The sequence below is a fragment of the Oncorhynchus keta genome, chromosome 19 (assembly GCF_023373465.1).
Source record: "Oncorhynchus keta strain PuntledgeMale-10-30-2019 chromosome 19, Oket_V2, whole genome shotgun sequence".
Classification (NCBI taxonomy): domain Eukaryota; kingdom Metazoa; phylum Chordata; class Actinopteri; order Salmoniformes; family Salmonidae; genus Oncorhynchus; species Oncorhynchus keta.
In genome coordinates, this window is record NC_068439.1 from 37,239,545 (window position 1) to 37,257,031 (window position 17,487).

General features: G+C 43.0%; 1 protein-coding gene across 2 annotated transcripts in view; it reads left to right on the forward strand.

Moving 5' to 3' along the window:
* Nucleotides 1-17,487, forward strand: part of LOC118398203 (POU domain, class 2, transcription factor 2) — a 56,107-nt gene that overhangs the window by 31,633 nt on the left and 6,987 nt on the right. The window contains exons 2-14 of one of the 2 annotated variants that reach the window (XM_035793303.2): nucleotides 3,473-3,538; nucleotides 4,271-4,305; nucleotides 5,099-5,155; nucleotides 7,739-7,852; nucleotides 10,620-10,853; nucleotides 11,104-11,230; nucleotides 11,424-11,521; nucleotides 11,923-12,117; nucleotides 12,408-12,698; nucleotides 12,972-13,163; nucleotides 13,606-13,654; nucleotides 14,024-14,171; nucleotides 16,512-16,585. In XM_035793303.2, the coding sequence (XP_035649196.1) occupies nucleotides 3,473-3,538; nucleotides 4,271-4,305; nucleotides 5,099-5,155; nucleotides 7,739-7,852; nucleotides 10,620-10,853; nucleotides 11,104-11,230; nucleotides 11,424-11,521; nucleotides 11,923-12,117; nucleotides 12,408-12,698; nucleotides 12,972-13,163; nucleotides 13,606-13,654; nucleotides 14,024-14,171; nucleotides 16,512-16,585 (1,680 nt within the window). The remainder of the gene's footprint in view (nucleotides 1-3,472; nucleotides 3,539-4,270; nucleotides 4,306-5,098; nucleotides 5,156-7,738; nucleotides 7,853-10,619; nucleotides 10,854-11,103; nucleotides 11,231-11,423; nucleotides 11,522-11,922; nucleotides 12,118-12,407; nucleotides 12,699-12,971; nucleotides 13,164-13,605; nucleotides 13,655-14,023; nucleotides 14,172-16,511; nucleotides 16,586-17,487) is intronic. The other variant, XM_035793305.2, reaches the window with a different exon arrangement.

Genomic DNA, 17,487 nt, shown 5'->3' on the forward strand with positions numbered 1-17,487 from the left:
ATGAATGACTCACGGGTGAAAGATGTGTGAAACCCTCCATGAATGACTCACGGGTGAAAGATGTGTGAAACCCTCCATGAATGACTCACGGGTGAAAGATGTGTGAAACCCTCCATGAATGACTCACTGGTGAAAGATGTGTGAAACCCTCCATGAATGACTCACGGGTGAAAGATGCGTGAAACCCTCCATGAATGCACAATCAAAGGTTCTGGACATAAGATAGGGGGCATTTACAAGTGCTGTCAGTCATTCGAGTTCTGGCAATATACCACTTACATCCGAACAATGTGCCCTCCTCCTCCCCTTCCGCTCCCCCCTCAAAACACAACCTGCATTGTCATATTTCTTCCAATATCCCCCTCTCTTTCTAGTGTTCTTTCCTTCGCTCATGCACTACCTATGTTAAAGGATGTGGGGGGAGGAGGAAGGAGGTGTAAGAGGGGGAGGGTGAAAGGGTGGAGGCAGTCCTAGTGGGAGGAGCGAGGATTAAGAGTGAGGTGATAAGGTACTGCTCATCATCACCATCTTTTTAAACTCACATATTAGCATGTAGAATAGAGCTCAAACCTGACCCCCCCCAAGAGACCTAATATTCACATGTAGGATTGATTTGTTTTCCCATTTGAATATATTCAAGCTCAGCTATAGCTATATTCATATCCATAGATTTAAATGTTCAATTTGCATGATTTGTGTGAGCTACATCTTAGGCCTCACGTGAATGTGGAAAAAAGACCCAAAAAAAGCAGGGAGGTCAGCACAGAAGAATCCTTTTTGTGCTGTAAGATGGTGGCTATGGTGAACAATAATGTCTGACTCCCAGGTAAGTACTACGCTCTTCATCTTGTACCAATTACTGGTTAATGGTCTCTCCTGGGGTGGAGGCTTTGGGAGTTAATTAGCGTTGCCGTCAGTAACAAGCACAGCTAATTAGTGAACATCAAAACGAGCTCTGCCATTCATAGTTGCAATGAAATGTCAGTTTGTCTCTCCCGAGGAAGACCAAAGTGTGTGTGTGTGTGTGTGTGTGTGTGTGTGTGTGTGTGTGTGTGTGTGTGTGTGTGTGTGTGTGTGTGTGTGTGTGTGTGTGTGTGTGTGTGTGTGTGTGTGTGTGTGTGTGTGTGTGTATACACACGTAAAGCATAGACTCATGTATGTACAGGCTACCAGGGTAACATTTCACAGCTACTTCTAGATGTGTATAACCATTGTTAGGCGTTGTGTATTTGGCAGTCTGTATTAGCATGTCTTTGTGATATTCTGTAATACCCCCTCTCTTTCTGGGGATTGAGGCAATACGATATGAAGAAAAGTGATGGAAAGTCAAGTATGTCAAGTAGTAGGATATGCCATAACAATGAATCACAGCAGGTCAGAGGCAGGGCTTGACATTATGGTAAAAGCACAAGTCAGGACTATGCTTTGGTCACATTCTCAAAAAAGTAAATTAGCTATTAACAGGCAGCCATATACAGTAGTATGCCTATTGCATGCCTTTCACCTACAGATAGGGGAGGAATCAGAAAGTTGGCCTACTGATTTTTATTTTATTTTGGTTGTTATCAGTAAAATAAAAAATTTCAGAGTAGGCTCAATTTGCCCAACTGCCATAAATTGTTTCCACTTAAACATGGGGAGGAATCAGCGAGATCGATTTCAGGCTAGGCTACTGGAATTATTTTGCAGTTTGATTGTGTTTACTCAGAGCAGCACGCTCGACTTTTGCTTCATATAATTAATTATACGTCTATTATAATTTTAATTAGAGCCATTGGAATTGTAACAAGGCTAAACCTGTGACTCACCATGGTGTTAGTGTTGAGAGTGGAAGAATGTAGACATCCAGAAAAAGCTCCGAGAAGTGATAGGCCTACAGAGAATGAACGGGTGGGTGGATGATACTCAAAGTTTCGTTTATATGCATAGAGGCTTATTACTGTAGACAATCTATTTGACCTCCTCTTTAAGTCGGCTTTTTGGGGGTCCCGAAAATGTAATGAAACAGTACGTTCACTTTAGCCTTGTGAAAACTATTTAGGCTCCTTGTTTGGCCCAATAAACGGCAAGAAATTAGTCAACTGGCTTGAGGGTATCTGCAGGTATGCAAAATGAGTCGCGCAAATATACAACTATGACTTGATGTTAGGAAGGACATTACCATACCAAAGCTTCCGATAAATACTTGTATTTTCTCATGAATGTCGATAACCCAGGTAACTCTTCAATTGTATCATTGTTGTTAAAATTTTTATGCTTTCGTAACAGCTAGGTTAAACGTGTGTCTACTCAAATGTAGATATTTAGATTATAGGTAAAAACATCGAATGGAAAATCTCAGAGTTGTTTTCCATGACACTAACTAGGTTCATTTCAGGTTCATAAGGTCTAAAATAAATGATTATTTGAAGCATAATTGCTGCAGCTGTTATAACATAGGTAGGACTATTCTGCAATTAAAACAAGTGTAGATAGACTATTACTAAATCTTAGAAGACATGCATGCAAAAAGCATAGCCTATTAGCTTGTTAAATGGCATGCGTTCCATCATACATAATTATTCAAATATTCATGAAAAAGTGTTGTGTCATTCATTGTAGGTCAAACTAAACCTTTGTTTTTTCATCTATTCAAGACAAATTTGAAGTATAGTTTTGATTCAAACAAATTAAAATGTATTTAAAGGTGTAAGGCTAATTTTGGAGCATACTACATTTCTGTTAAAAGCGTGTATTTATGTTCTACAAAAAATGACTTGTTGTAATCATTTGCCTAGACATACAATTAAATGATCGAGGTTTTTGACAGACATTCCCACATATGTAGACCTATTCTATATGAAATGCGTTCAAGTTTTCCTATCTCCAATTATGTGAAACAAGTATTATTATCATTTGTATTGTGCCTTTATTATGTGTAATGTATTTGGAAATCTTGAACACCACTTTCACATTTATGTTTGACATGAAATCGTTTATTTGTCCGATGCTGTAAAAACATATAACTGTTATTCATGCTGCAATTTACCTTCCAGAAAATCACATTCCGTTACCAACGCTGATTTTTATTACAAACAGATTAGTTGGATTTATGGTGGGAAGATTTGAATAGACTTGTCTGTGCCACCTAGCCTCGTGCCAGGTCTCCTAACCATTTCATTTGTGTTCATTAATCCAGTCGGATGGAAATGTTGTTTTTGGCCTCTCTCTCTATCGCTCTCTCGTCTTGGGTGCATAGCATGCGTTACTGCGTAAGACTGAACATGGCCCTGTGACACTCTTGACTCGGGAAGCCACTGTGTGAGCCAAGGAGAAGAGGAGATGGATGGAGGGAGGGAAAGGGGAAAAAAAGGATGAGGGAGATTTTCTCCTAGTGACTCTCTCATCTTCATTCCCCCGTATACGCTGGGCTGGGGATGTTCGTCTGTTGGAAACATGTTATATTTGACCTGCCTCCCTCTCTCCCCTGCAGATATCAGGATGTCAAAACCAGCAGAGGATGAGAAGCCTGGGACAGACTTTCCAGGGGAGAGCACAGGTAACCATTTTGAGACTGCATTATGTGCTGCTTTGATATTATTTATCATCATTTTATTTAAATGTTTGAATCAAAGTATGTTGTTTGTACCTACGTATGTCTCTGTTCTCGTATTGATTGGTACGAGTGGGCTAATCTGATGTATTGTTTTTGGATGTGTTTATATTTAAGTCATTGAGAGGATTTAGAGGATGCTCTTATCCAGAGCGACTTAGAGCAGCAATACAGGTTAAGTGCCTTGCTCAATGGCACATCAACAGATTTTTCACATAGTCAGCTTTGGGATTCGAACCAGCAACCTTTCGGTTACTGGCCTAATGCTCTTAACCGCTATAGGGTACCTGCCACCCTATGACAGAAAACACCCACAATAACAGACCGCAAATCTTCTACTTTGATCACGTTTCTCACATTTTCCGAACAGAAAATGAGAATGTTTTAGTCAGCCTGTTTGTATGACTTATGCACATGACACTATAGCTCCATATAGGTCACTGCTCAGAGTCATATCGTGGCACACCTATGTTTCTAAGTAGATTTAGCTGACAGCTAGGATGCGGAATGCAGAATGCTAGTAATTGACATTTGAAGTAACCTATTTCAAACTACAGCCTGAGGCATTTGCAGTAGATCATTGCGGGGTTATTAGAATTCAATCTTGCACTTTTCATTTTCTCTTCTCTCTCTTTTCTCACCCCATGTCTCTCTGTCTTTCTCTTTTTATCTCACCAGACTCAGAGAGGAACAGTCCCGATGCAAATGATCAGGTTTGTCATCTCAATTTAATTTCATCGAATGTAAAATTATGTTTGTTGTTGTTTATTCACTGTGATTTGTTTTTGATGTATTCTTGTTGTTTGCTCTAAGGTTGTAATATGATTATTTGGATAAGTGTATTTGATTTATTTTATCTTTATTTATCTAGGCAAGTCAGTTAAGAACAAATTCTTATTTTCAATGACGGCCTAGGAACAGTGGTTAACTGCCTGTTCAGGGGCAGAACGACAGATGTGTACCTTGTCAGCTCGGGGGTTTGAACTTGCAACCTTCCGGTTACTAGTCCAACCACTAAGCTACCCTGCCGCCCCGATAGAACCTGAAAGACACGAAGGTCAGAGTTCGGGCAACCGGTCATCAAAAGGGCAATATTAAACCTGTGACATGTAGGCCTATTACATGCAAAAAAAACTTCTGTAGTCTACAGAGAAACATAAATGCTGGTTAGATTTGCTAAAAACATATCCGATATTTACAGTATCTGGCAAAATAATTTTCTATAAAAGGTTTGTGAAAGGTTTGTGAATTTGAAAGTGTTTACTGATATTCCAGTGTTCAGGACCACCTCAATTCCCCAAGTTATCCTATCTCTTAGGTCCTAGAATGGTACTTCTTTTTGGGATAGGTTTGAAAAATGAAAATGATTAGGAGACACGTGGATTAAATTGATGAGTTCTATCAACCTGGAATGGCAACTGTATTAATGGCTTTGCACATGAGTAGATTTAAAGGTCTGTGTCCGTTGTCTGTTTAAAGAGTTTGTTGCCGTTCGTCTCCTCGCAGGTTCAGCCAATGAAAACGAGTCCCTTCAGTCTTTCTCCTTCCTTGAGCAACACCAAGGTGAGTGAATTAGTGCACTCACATGCGAGAGAGAGAGAGAGAGAGAGAGAGAGAGAGAGAGGGAGAGAGTTTGTGTGAGTGGCTTATCTATTTAGTCCCATTGAGGTAAGGAGACCAAAAGGAAGGGTGCAACTCAAAATGGAACACACGCCACAGACATACCTCAGGTGTTGGCCAATATGCAAATGAGGATGTTGGGGAAATTACGACTGCTGACACGCCCATCAACTCCTGAGAACTCGAGCGTAAGAATGAGCACAATTCACTTTATAAAGACATGCTGCAGAAGAGGGATGATAGACATGAATATATATTGAAATGAAGGGAGATGGAGGAAAAAGAGAGTTATGGGCAGATGGATGGTTAGGAGCTTCCTCAGGTCAGGAATCATCAGACAACTTGGAATATTTGAAAATGATTTACACAACAGAGATCAACATGTCATGCATGGTAATATATTTCTTACTATATGTTGTGGGACCCCATTAGGGCCTAAAATGGAGATCCAATTCATATATCTAGAGTTAAACGAGTTAAGACTCGTTTACTGACATTGATTTAGTTGTATAGTATTGCGTGACTGGTGATACAGTATGCATAGAAAATCAGTTATGTACAGTTGAAGTTGGTAGTTTACATACACCTCAGCCTCAGTTTTTCCACAATTCCTGACATTTAATCGTAGTAAAAATTCCCCGTCTTAGGTCAGTTAGGATCACCACTATATTTTAAGAATGTGAAATGTCAGAATAATAGTAGAGAGAAGGATTTATTTCAGCTTTTATTTATTTTGTCACATTCCCAGTGGGTCTACACTCAATTAGTATTTGGTAGCATTGCCTTTAAATTGTTTAACTTGGGTCAAACGTTTTGGGTAGCCTTCCATAAGCTTCCCACAATAAGTTTGGTGAATTTTGTCCCATTCCTCATAACAGAGCTGGTGTAACTGAGTCAGGTTTGTAGGCCTCCTTGCTCGCACACACTTTTTCAGTTCTGCCCACATATTTTCTATAGGATTGAGGTCAGGACTTTGTGATGGCCACTCCAATACCTTGACTTTGTTGTCCTTAGGCCATTGTGCCACAACTTTGGAAGTATGCTTGGGGTCATCGTCCATTTGGAAGACCCATTTGCGACCAAGCTTTAACTTCCTGACTGATGTCTTGAGATGTTGCTTCAATATATCCACATCATTTTCCCGCCTCATGATGCCCTCTATTAGGTGAAGTGCACCAGTCCCTTCTGCAGCAAAGCACCCCCACATCATGATGCTGCCACCCCCGTGCTTCACGTCTGGGATGGTGTTCTTCGGCTTGCAAGCCGCCCCCTTTTTCCTCTACACATAACAATGGTCATTATGGCCAAACAGTTCTATTTTTGTTTCATTAGACCAGAGAACATTTCTCCAAAAAGTATGATTTTTGTCCCCATGTGCAGTTCCAAACCGTAGTCTGGCTTTTTTAAGGCAGTTTTGGAGCAGTGGCTTCTTCCTTGCTGAGCGGCCTTTCAGGTTATGGCGATTTAGCACTCGTTTTACTGTTGATATAGATACTTCTGTACCTGTTTCCTCCAGCATCTTCATAAGGTCCTTTGCTGTTATTATGGGATTGATTTGCACTTTTCGCACCAAAGCACGTTCATCTCTGGGAGACAGAATGCGTCTCCTTCCTGAGTGGTATGACGGCTGCGTGGTCCCATGGTGTTCATACTTGCGTACTATTGTTTGTACAGATGAACGTGGTACCTACCTTCACGCGTTTGGAAATTGCTCCCAAGGATGAACCAGACTTGTGTAGGTCTACAATTTTTTTCTGAGGACTTGGCTGATTTCTTTTGATTTTCCCATGATGTCAAGCAAAGGCATTGAGTTTGAAGGTAGGCCTGGAAATACATCCACAGGTACACCTCCAATTGACTCAAATTATGTCAATTAGCCTATCAGAAGCTTCTAAAGCCATGACATAATTTTCTGGAATTTTCCGAGCTGTTTAAAGGCACAGTCAACTTAGTGTACTGTATGTAAACCTCTGACCCACTCGAATTGTGATACAGTGAATTATAGGAAAATAATTTGTCTGTAAACAATTGTTGGAAAAATGACTTGTGTCTTGCAGAAAGTTGATGCCTAACCGACTTGCCAAAACTATAGTTTTGTCTTGTTAACAAGACATTTTTTGGAGTGGTTGAAAAACAAGCTTTAATGACTCCAACCTAAGTGTATGTAAACTTCCGACTTCAACTGTATGTAATTCAGTAAACAATTGTGGAAGTTGCTAATTGTCTTTGTCATATTTCTTCTTGAATGTTGGTTGTATGGTTCATACAGTATATAGATGATCCTCTGATATGAATCCATGTTTTATCTCATGAAACCACCCAAATCGTTAGTTTTAGGCAAAAAATATAATTTTGCTCTAATCAGGTCATTTGCACCATATTTCTGTCCATTTGAGGGACCCATTTTGGCAACTAGACTGAGGCCTGTGTACCAGATGCCAAAAAAACATATATCTTCACGATTATTATTTTTGCACTTTTAGAGTTTTCACCCTATTCAATGTTTTGATATAATTCCCCCTGCAGAGTAAAAGTGAGGCTGGCCCTGAGATGACCTCCACCCATGTGCCGCCTCCCTCCCAGCAGCAGACACCTCACTCTCACACACAACTCATGTTGGCAGGGAGTCAGCTGGCAGGGGTAAGCACTGGCACAGACACACTACCTGAATGTACACACTTAGACATTTTTTTCCTTAAAGGGATTTTCGGCTATCCCCATAGGAGAAGCCTTTTTGGTTCCAGGCAGAATACTTTTGGGTTCCATGTAGAACCCACAGTAGAAAGTAGAGGTCGACCGATTTTGATTGTTCAACGCCGATACCGATACCGATTATTGGAGGACCAAAAAAAAAACCCGATACCGATTATTGGAGGACCAAAAAAAAAACGATACAGATTAGTCGGACAATTTTTTTATTTGATTTGTAATAGTGACAATTACAACACTACTGAATGAACACTTATTTTAACTTAATATAATACATCGATAAAATCAATTTAGCCTTGGTTTAAATAATGCAAAAACAAAGTGTTGGAGAAGAAAGTAAAAGTGCAATATGTGCCATGTAAGAAAGCTAACATTTAAGTTCCTTGCTCAGAACATGAGAGCATATGAAAGCAGGTGGTTTCTTTTAACATGAGTCTTCAATATTCCCAGGTAAGAAGTTTTAGGTTATAGTTATTATAGGAATTATAGGACTATTTCTCTCTATACGATTTGTATTTCATATACCTTTGACTATTGGATGTCATTATAGGCACTTTAGTATTGCCAGTGTAACAGTATAGCTTCCGTACCTCTCCTTGCTCCTACCTGGACTCGAACCAGGAACACATCGACAACAGTCACCCTCGAAGCAGCGTTACCCATTGCTCCACAAAAGCCGTGGCCCTTGCAGAGCAAGGGGAACAACTACTCCAAGTCTCAGAGCGAGTGATGTTTGAAACGCTATTAGCGCGCGCTAACTAGCTAGCCATTTCACTTCAGTTACACCAGCCTCATCTCGGGAGTTGATAGGGCTGAAGTCATAAACAGAGCAATGCTTGAAGCAAGCAGCTGGCATAACGCACTAAAGTGCTGTTTGAATGAATGCTTACGAGCCGGCTGGTGCCTACCATCGCTCAGTCAGTCTGCTCTATCAAATCATAGACTTAATTATAACTTAATAACACACAGAAATACGAGCCGTAGGTCATTAATACGGTCGAATCCGGAAACTATCATCTCGAAAACAAAACGTTTATTCTTTCAGTGAAATACGGAACTGTTCCGTATTTTACCTAACAGGTGGCATCCATAAGTCTAAATATTCCTGTTACATTGCACAACCTTCAATGTAATTCTGGCAAATTAGTTCGCAACGAGCCAGGCGGCCCAAACTGTTGCAAATACCCTGACTGCGTGCAATGAACGCAAGAGAAGTGACACAATTTCACCTGGTTAATATTACCTGCTTACCTGGATTTATTTTAGCTAAATATGCAGGTTTAAAAATATATACTTCTGTGTATTGATTTTAAGAAAGGCATTGATGTTTATGGTTAGGTACAGTCGTGCAACAATTGTGCTTTTTCGCAAATGCGCTTTTGTTAAATCCTCCCCCGTTTGGCGAAGTTGGCTGTCTTTGTTAGGAAGAAATAGTCTTCACACAGTTCGCAACGAGCCAGGCGGCCCAAACTGCTGCATATACCCTGACTCTGTTGCAAGAGAAGTGACACATTTTCCCTAGTTAAAAGAAATTCATGTTAGCAGGCAATATTAACTAAATATGCAGGACTGTGTATTGATTTTAAGAAAGGCATTGATGTTTATCGTTAGGTACACGTTGGAGCAATGGCAGTCCTTGTTCGCACCACATCGATTATATGCAACGCAGGACACGCTAGATAAACTAGTAATATCATCAACCATGTGTAGTTAACTAGTGATTATGATTGATTGATTGATTGTTTTTTTATAATATATATATATGCCATTTAGCAGACGCTTTTATCCAAAGCGACTTACAGTCATGTGTGCATACATTCTACGTATGGGTGGTCCCGGGAATCGAACCCACTACCCTGGCGTTACAAGCGCCATGCTCTACCAACTGAGCTACAGAAGGACCAGATAAGTAAGTTATAATGCTAGCTAGCCACTTACCTTGGCTTCTTAACGCATTCGCGTAACAGGCAGGCTCCTCGTGGAGTGCAATGAGAGGCAGGTGGTTAGAGTGTTGGACTAGTTAACTGTAAGGTTGCAAGATTAAATCCCCGAGCTGACAAGCTAAAAATCTGTCGTTCTGCCCCTGAACAAGGCAGTTAACCCACCGTTCCTAGGCCGTCATTGAAAATAAGAATGTGTTCTTAACTGACCTGCCTAGTTAAATAATGGTGTAAAAAAAAAAAATAATAGTACTTTTTTTTTTTAATCTGCCAAACCGGTGTCCAAAATTACAGATTTCCGATTGTTATGAAAACTTGAAAATCGGCCCTAATTAATCGGCCATTCTGATTAATCGGTCGACCTCTAGTAAGAAAGGCTTTAACATGGAACCAAAAAGGGTTCTACATGGAACCAAAAATGGTTCTTCAAAGGGTTCTTCTATGGGGACAGGCAAAGAACCATTTAAGGTTCTAGATAGCACCTTTTTTCGGCGGTTAGGGTAGGCTTCTTCTGCTTCGCTCTTGCTTGCGTCTTACCAAGGTTGGGGCGAATTCCATTTCAACTCAATTCTGTCGATTCAGATTTTCCTCATTCCTGAATTGACTGAATTAAAATGGAATTGATCCCACCTCTGCCTCTTCCTGCCTGCGCAAACGCTGAGTGACACTATTCTCTATCTCTTTTGCTTTTTCCCCCTCCTCTCTTTGGGCAAACCCTACCCTTTCCTCCCCCTCCTCCTCTTCCTCCTGTTCCTCAGCTGGCTGCCCTCTTGCCTGCGCAGCAGCAGCTGTTGCTTCAGCAGGCCCAGGCTCAACTCCTGGCTGCTGCCGTGCAGCAGTCCAACGCGGCTCACGCTGCTCATGCCGCCCACGCAGCAGCCCAAGCCAATCAGCAGCAGCAGCAACAACAACAGCAGCAGCAGCAGCTGACCAAACAAGAGCATGCCCAGCCTCAGCTCACGCTCTCTCAGCCTATCCAGCTCACCGCCCAGGTAGGAGCGGCCAGTCACGGATCAGATATGACCAGCTTTAATCCAATTTAACTCACTAACCAACACTTGTCTATGTCAGAAGTGTTTCTCCATATACTCTTGGGTGATGTTACTTTAAAGGCTGGGGCTTTGCTCATTTCTTTGCATTATATTTCCTCCAAGGGTGTGTGTGTTGCTCTTTTCAGAAATCATACAAGACTTGTTGACCCTCCCTCCCTCCCCTTCTCTCCCTCTCCCTCCCTTCCCGTAGGATATCCAGCAACTGTTGCAGCTGCAGCAGTTAGTCCTGATGCCCGGCCATCACCTGCAGTCTCCTCAGTTCCTCCTGCCTCAGGCCCAGGGACAACAGGGGCAGCAGGGTAAGTGGGACCTACTAAGTAAGTGGGAACCACCATCATCAACACTGTGACTTACTCTTCACACAAAACAATGTATAGCTTGGCATTATGATCTAACTGCTTAGTTCTAAAACGAGTTAGAATAAAAGTGTTAGAATACAGTTAAAATACAATAGTGTTCATATAATTACAATACCAATAGTGTTAACTCCTTGTCCGTTGTGTTCCTCAGGTTTGCTCTCGACACCAAATTTAATTTCGCTACCTCAGCATCAGCAAAGCCAGGGGAGTCTTCTAACTACTCCACCCAGGCTGGGACTGCAAGCACAGGTACAGTATTATTGAAACCACCGCGAATGTGTGTGTGTGTGTGTTGAGACTACACTTTATAACACGGTCCTTCTGTGGCTCAGTTGGTAGAGCATGGCGCTTGTAACGCCAGGGTAGTGGGTTCGATTCCCGGGACCACCCATACGTAGAATGTATGCACACATGACTGTAAGTCGCTTTGGATAAAAGCGTCAGCTAAATGGCATATATTATTATTATTATTATTATTATTATAACATACTTGTACTACACACTTGTAAGTAAATAAATTAAGTCAAGAAAATTAATCTTCACAACCTCGTCATAGATCTTTCATCAGCCTTCAATAGCTAATGTCGGTGTGCCAGCCACCCTTTGCCATTCGACAGCAATGATATAGGTTTATGTCTCACGCACTGTAGCGTCGTCACGGTGACGGCCTCACGTCGTTACAGAGGGACAAGAGCGGGGACGGCGGCGTGACCTCCGGGGCCTCGGCCGCCCCCATGACCTCGGTGACCTCTGGCCCGCACGGCGAGGAGCCAAGTGACCTGGAGGAGCTGGAGCAGTTCGCCCGCACCTTCAAACAGAGACGCATCAAACTGGGCTTCACACAGGTACGTGTGTGTGTGTGTGTGTGTGTGTGTGTGTGTGTGTGTGTGTGTGTGTGTGTGTGTGTGTGTGTGTGTGTGTGTGTGTGTGTGTGTGTGTGTGTGTGTGTGTGTGTGTGTGTGTGTGTGTAATGAAATGTGAAATGCGATAGAGGTCAAGAGGAGCGTGAGCAATTTGATCAAGCTAGGTTTCACATGGTGTCGGAGTGTGTGTGTTTGCAGTGACGGGGGTCAGGAGGCGCTGGACGCCTGAATGAAGATGAATGTTTAACACAAATTATCTCCCCCCCTCCCAGGGTGACGTTGGCATGGCAATGGGGAAACTGTATGGGAATGACTTCAGCCAGACCACCATCTCTCGCTTCGAGGCCCTCAACCTGAGCTTTAAGAACATGTGCAAGCTCAAGCCTCTGCTTGAGAAGTGGCTAAACGATGCAGAGACCATGGCGATAGACAACATGCTTCCCAGCCCCAGCTCTCTCTCCTCCCCCATGATGGGGTTTGAGGGCATGACGGGGCGCCGCAGGAAGAAACGCACCAGCATTGAGACCAACGTCCGTGTGGCCTTAGAGCGCAACTTCATCTCGGTGAGAAAGAGAGAGGTCCCACACCAGACCCCTGGGGAACCCACTCAAATCACATAGTACTCTCTACACTGCACTCGCAGTAGAGTACATAAACCAACGATTCTGTCAACAACAGTTTAATGAAGTTTATTTCCCTTTTTTTTAATGAACATTTCATTATCTAAATACCACTATTGAAAGTAATATTGACAACATGTCTGATTTTTGCGATATATAATGTTTGTGGCCCATGACAACATGTTTGATCATGATTTCTGACCGTGTTCCCTTCAGAACCAGAAGCCTAACTCAGAGGAGATCCTCCTGATGGGAAAGCAGCTCAACATGGAGAAGGAGGTGATCCGGGTCTGGTTCTGCAACCGGCGCCAGAAAGAGAAACGCATCAACCCCTGCAGTGCCACCCCTCCCCTGCCCAGCCAGTCCTCCCTTGTGACGCACAAACCCCCCTGCTACAACCCACACATGGTATGACCCCGCACTCACCTCACCCCATCCCACCCTCCCCACCAACCCTCACCAGGCCTTTGGTCCCTTGCCTCCCTGTTCCTAAGTTTGGAAACAAACTCGACATAAATACAAGTCTGTCATCGTGAGATCTTTGACTCTCTGTATCTATGGACATGCCCCCCTCCCTCTGCACGACCCCATGTATGACCCTGTGGCCTAACCCATCCAGCACTGCTACACTCTCAGCGCCGTGCAAACACAGTGTCGAATGAGGTGTGATACGTTACACACCCGACCCACACGTCATCACAGTTACGCCACGAGAGCGTGTTTCTTCTGTCTCTCTCCTGCTCACAACCTATCCACCTCTCTCTCTCTCACTTTCTCTTTCTCTCTCTTTCTGCCTTTTTTTCTCTCTTTCTTTCTCTCTCTATATTGCTTTCTTTCTTTCTCTCTCCAGATGTCTAGTCAGGGGCTGCACCAGGCTGCCACCAGCCTCAGCACAACCGGTGAGGAAATTGATTTTTGGATACATTTGTGTTTTTGTGAAGCTAGGCCACAAGTGCCAGAGGTCTAAATTCCCTTTAGTGGACTAAGACAGAGGCGAGTTCAGATGGTTCTCAAACCCAGTACCAATGGGCATTGGGACAACGTACCGATGTCACAGTAGGCTGCTGAGGGAAGAACAGCTCATAATAATGGAGACCATGTGTTTGATTGTATTTGAGACCGTTCCACTGATTCCGCTCTAGTCATTAACACAAGCCCGTCCTCCCCAATAATGGTACCACCAACCATCCTGTAATCAATGTAACCAAATGTACTGTATACCATTCATATTACTGATGTTTCTCTCTCTCTCTCTCTCTCTTTCTCAGTGACCAGCCCATCGCCCTTGGCAACTTGCCCTCTGACCCCCAGTGGCTCTGCAACTATGAGCTCCGCCGCCTCCTCTGTGACTCCGCCTCCACACAGCACAGCCAGCAACGCCCCTCCCACCCTCAGTGCCCACAGCCTGAACGCTGGGTGAGTCTCTCTCCCTCCTACTACTCTACATTTACATTTACATTTAAGTCATTTAGCAGACGCTCTTATCCAGAGCGACTTACAAATTGGTGCATTCACCTTATGACATCCAGTGGAACAGCCACTTTACAATAGTGCATCTAACACTGAACAATTGCACATACTCAAACAAATACACTTTGATAGTAGATGCTGAGTTAGTGTCCCCTGATTATATAACTCAAAACCTGTGATCTCCTCTATCCTCTCTCTACCCTTTGCACAGTCACCGACTACTGCACATGTGCTCAATCTAACACTGACTCCTAAACACTGAATCCTCAACACACTTTTCTGTGTTTCACCACTTTGTCAGGTTGTCATTTCAAATTAGAATAATTTCCCAATGGACGTACCTAGTTAGATTCAGGTTGAATAGATTGATTAAATAAACAGCAGAATGCACGCAATGACAAGCTACAGTACCTAGCGGAACTGACATTCTGAGACTTACAAGCATTTCGCTGCATCTGCTATAACATCTGCTATAACATCTGCTATAACATCTGCTATAACTGCTATCTGCTAAACTGTGAACGCAAACAATAAACTGGAATTGGTGATATTTACTGACTTGCTGGGAATTCATGGTATACGACGACATGTGGTATGTCAAGCTACCCCACCCGTTTTGCAGCAAATCTGCAAGTTCTCACACATATGAAGAAACATGCACATACAAGACTGTTCAAAAGTTTGGGGTCACTTAGAAATGTCCTTGTTATTCAAAGAAAACCACATTTTTTTGTCAATTAAAATAACATCAAATTGATCAGAGATACAGTGTGGGGACGGCAGGTTTGTTATGTAATATCTACATTGGCGTACAGAGGCCCATTATCAGCAACCATCACTCCTGTGTTCCAATGGTATGTTGTGTTAGCTAATCCAAGTTTATCATTTTAAAAGGCTAATTGATCATTAGAAAACCCTTTTGCAATTATGTCAGCACAGCTGAAAGCTGTTGTCCTGATTAAAGAAGCAATAAAACTGGCCTTCTTTAGACTAGTTGAGTATCTGAGCGTCTGCATTTGTGGGTTTGATTTCCGACTCAAAATGGCCAGAAACGAAGACTTTTCTTCTGAAACTTGTCAGTCTATTCTTGTTCTGAGAAATGAAGGCTATTCCATGTGAGAAATTGCCAAGAAACTGAACATCTTGTACAGCGCTATGTACTACTCCCTTCACAGAACAGCACAAACTGTCTGAGTTCCTCTGTCCAGTGTCTGTGTTCTTTTGGCCATCATATTTTCTTTTTATTGGCCAGTCTGAGATATGGCTTTTTCTTTGCAACTCTGCCTAGAAGGCCAGCATCCCGGAGTCACTTCTTCACTGTTGACGTTGAGACGGGTGTTTTGCAGGTACTATTTAATGAAGCTGTCAGTTGAGGACTTGTGAGGCATCTGTTTCTCAAACTAGACACTGTAATGTACTTGTCCTCTTGCTCAGTTGTGCACCGGGGCCTCCCACTCCTCTTTCTATTCTGGTTAGAGACAGTTTGCGCTGTCCTGTGAAGGGAGTAGTACACAGTGTTGTACGAGATCTTCAGTTTCTTGGCAATTTCTTGCATGGAATAGCCTTCATTTCTCAGAACAAGAATAGACTGATGAGTTTCAGAAGAAAGTTTCTGGCCATTTTGAGCCGGTAACAATGCTGATGCCACAGATACTCAACTAGTCTAAAGAAGCCCAGTTTTATTGCTTCTTTAATCAGGACAACAGTTTTTCAGCTGTGCTAACATAATTGCAAAAGGGTTTTCTAATGATCAATTAGCCTTTTAAAATGATAAACTTGGAGTAGCTAACACAACGTGCCATTGGAACACAGGCGTGATGGTTGCTGATAATGGGCCTCTGTACGCCTATGTAGATATTCCATAAAAAAATCTGCCGTTTCCAGCTACAATATTAATTTACAACATTAACAATGTCTCCACTGTATTTTTGATCAATTTGATGTTGTTTTAATGGACAAAAAAATGTGCATTTCTTTGAAAAACAAGGACATTTCTAAGTGACCCCAAACTTTTGAACGGCAGTGTTTGTCTGCAGGCATAGACGTGCTCGTCAACCCAGGCTCAGAAACAGGCCAATGCATACAATCAAATCATGTTGTGCTTCCATATCAGACATAAATGAGGGCGTTTGATTAATGAGCTTTCACTGAACCTTCTTGGTGCTTTCTCGATTAACCCTCTCGGTCCTTTCTCCATCTCTGCATGTGTGTGTCTGTTTGAATGTGTGTGTATTTTAATGTGTGTGTATGTGCACATGGATGAATATGGATCCATACATATTCCAGGAACACAATGATGGGAGTAAGCACAGGGCTGAACCAGGCTCTCATCAGCAGCAATCCCCTGGCCACAATGCAAGGTGTGTGTTAGTCTGACAAAATCAGTGTCTATCCAGATGATGGATAAGTATTCTGATTTGTAATAAGCGCGCGCAACTCTGACTCTCACCTACATCAAGCTCTGATGCCAAGAGGAGAAAATGTTGAGTTAACCGTGCAAATCTCAAGGCAGAAAGGAATATGTGCCTCAGTTTGCTATCATTTCAACATGGGATTTCAAATTAATTGAAATTGCATGTCTTCACACCATCCCATCCGTATCGCCGCCAAGTAGATACTGTGAGTGTCGTGTGTGTGTCTGTGCGTATGTGCCAAGTACGAGTTAGCTTTCCTGCAAGCTCTGGCTGACTAAGCTCTCCCTGCTTTAGTCACACTACTTTCTCTCATCTGTTGCAATATCTCACCATCGTCATCGCCATCCGTCATCTCACCTTCGTCATCGCCATCCTTCATCTCACCGTGTAATCAGTTACAGTGTCACCCAAATCGATGCCCACGTATCTCTGGTAGGTGTATTAACTTATATTCTTTCTCCTCTACCTTTATTTTCCCCTTCCAATCCTTCCCCCTGCCTCTCTCACCCCGTCCCTTCCACCTGCCTCTCTCACCTCGTCCCTTCCACCTGCCTCTCTCACCCCGTCCACCTGCCTCTCTCACCCCTTCCACCTGCCTCTCTCACCCCTTCCACCTGCCTCTCTCACCCCTTCCACCTGCCTCTCTCACCCCTTCCACCTGCCTCTCTCACGCCGTCCCTTCCACCTGCCTCTCTCACCCCGTCCCTTCCACCTGCCTCTCTCACCCCGTCCCTTCCACCTGCCTCTCTCACCCCGTCCCTTCCACCTGCCTCTCTCAACCCGCCCCTTCCACCTGCCTCTCACCCGTCCCTTCCACCTGCCTCTCACCCCGTCCCTTCCACCTGCCT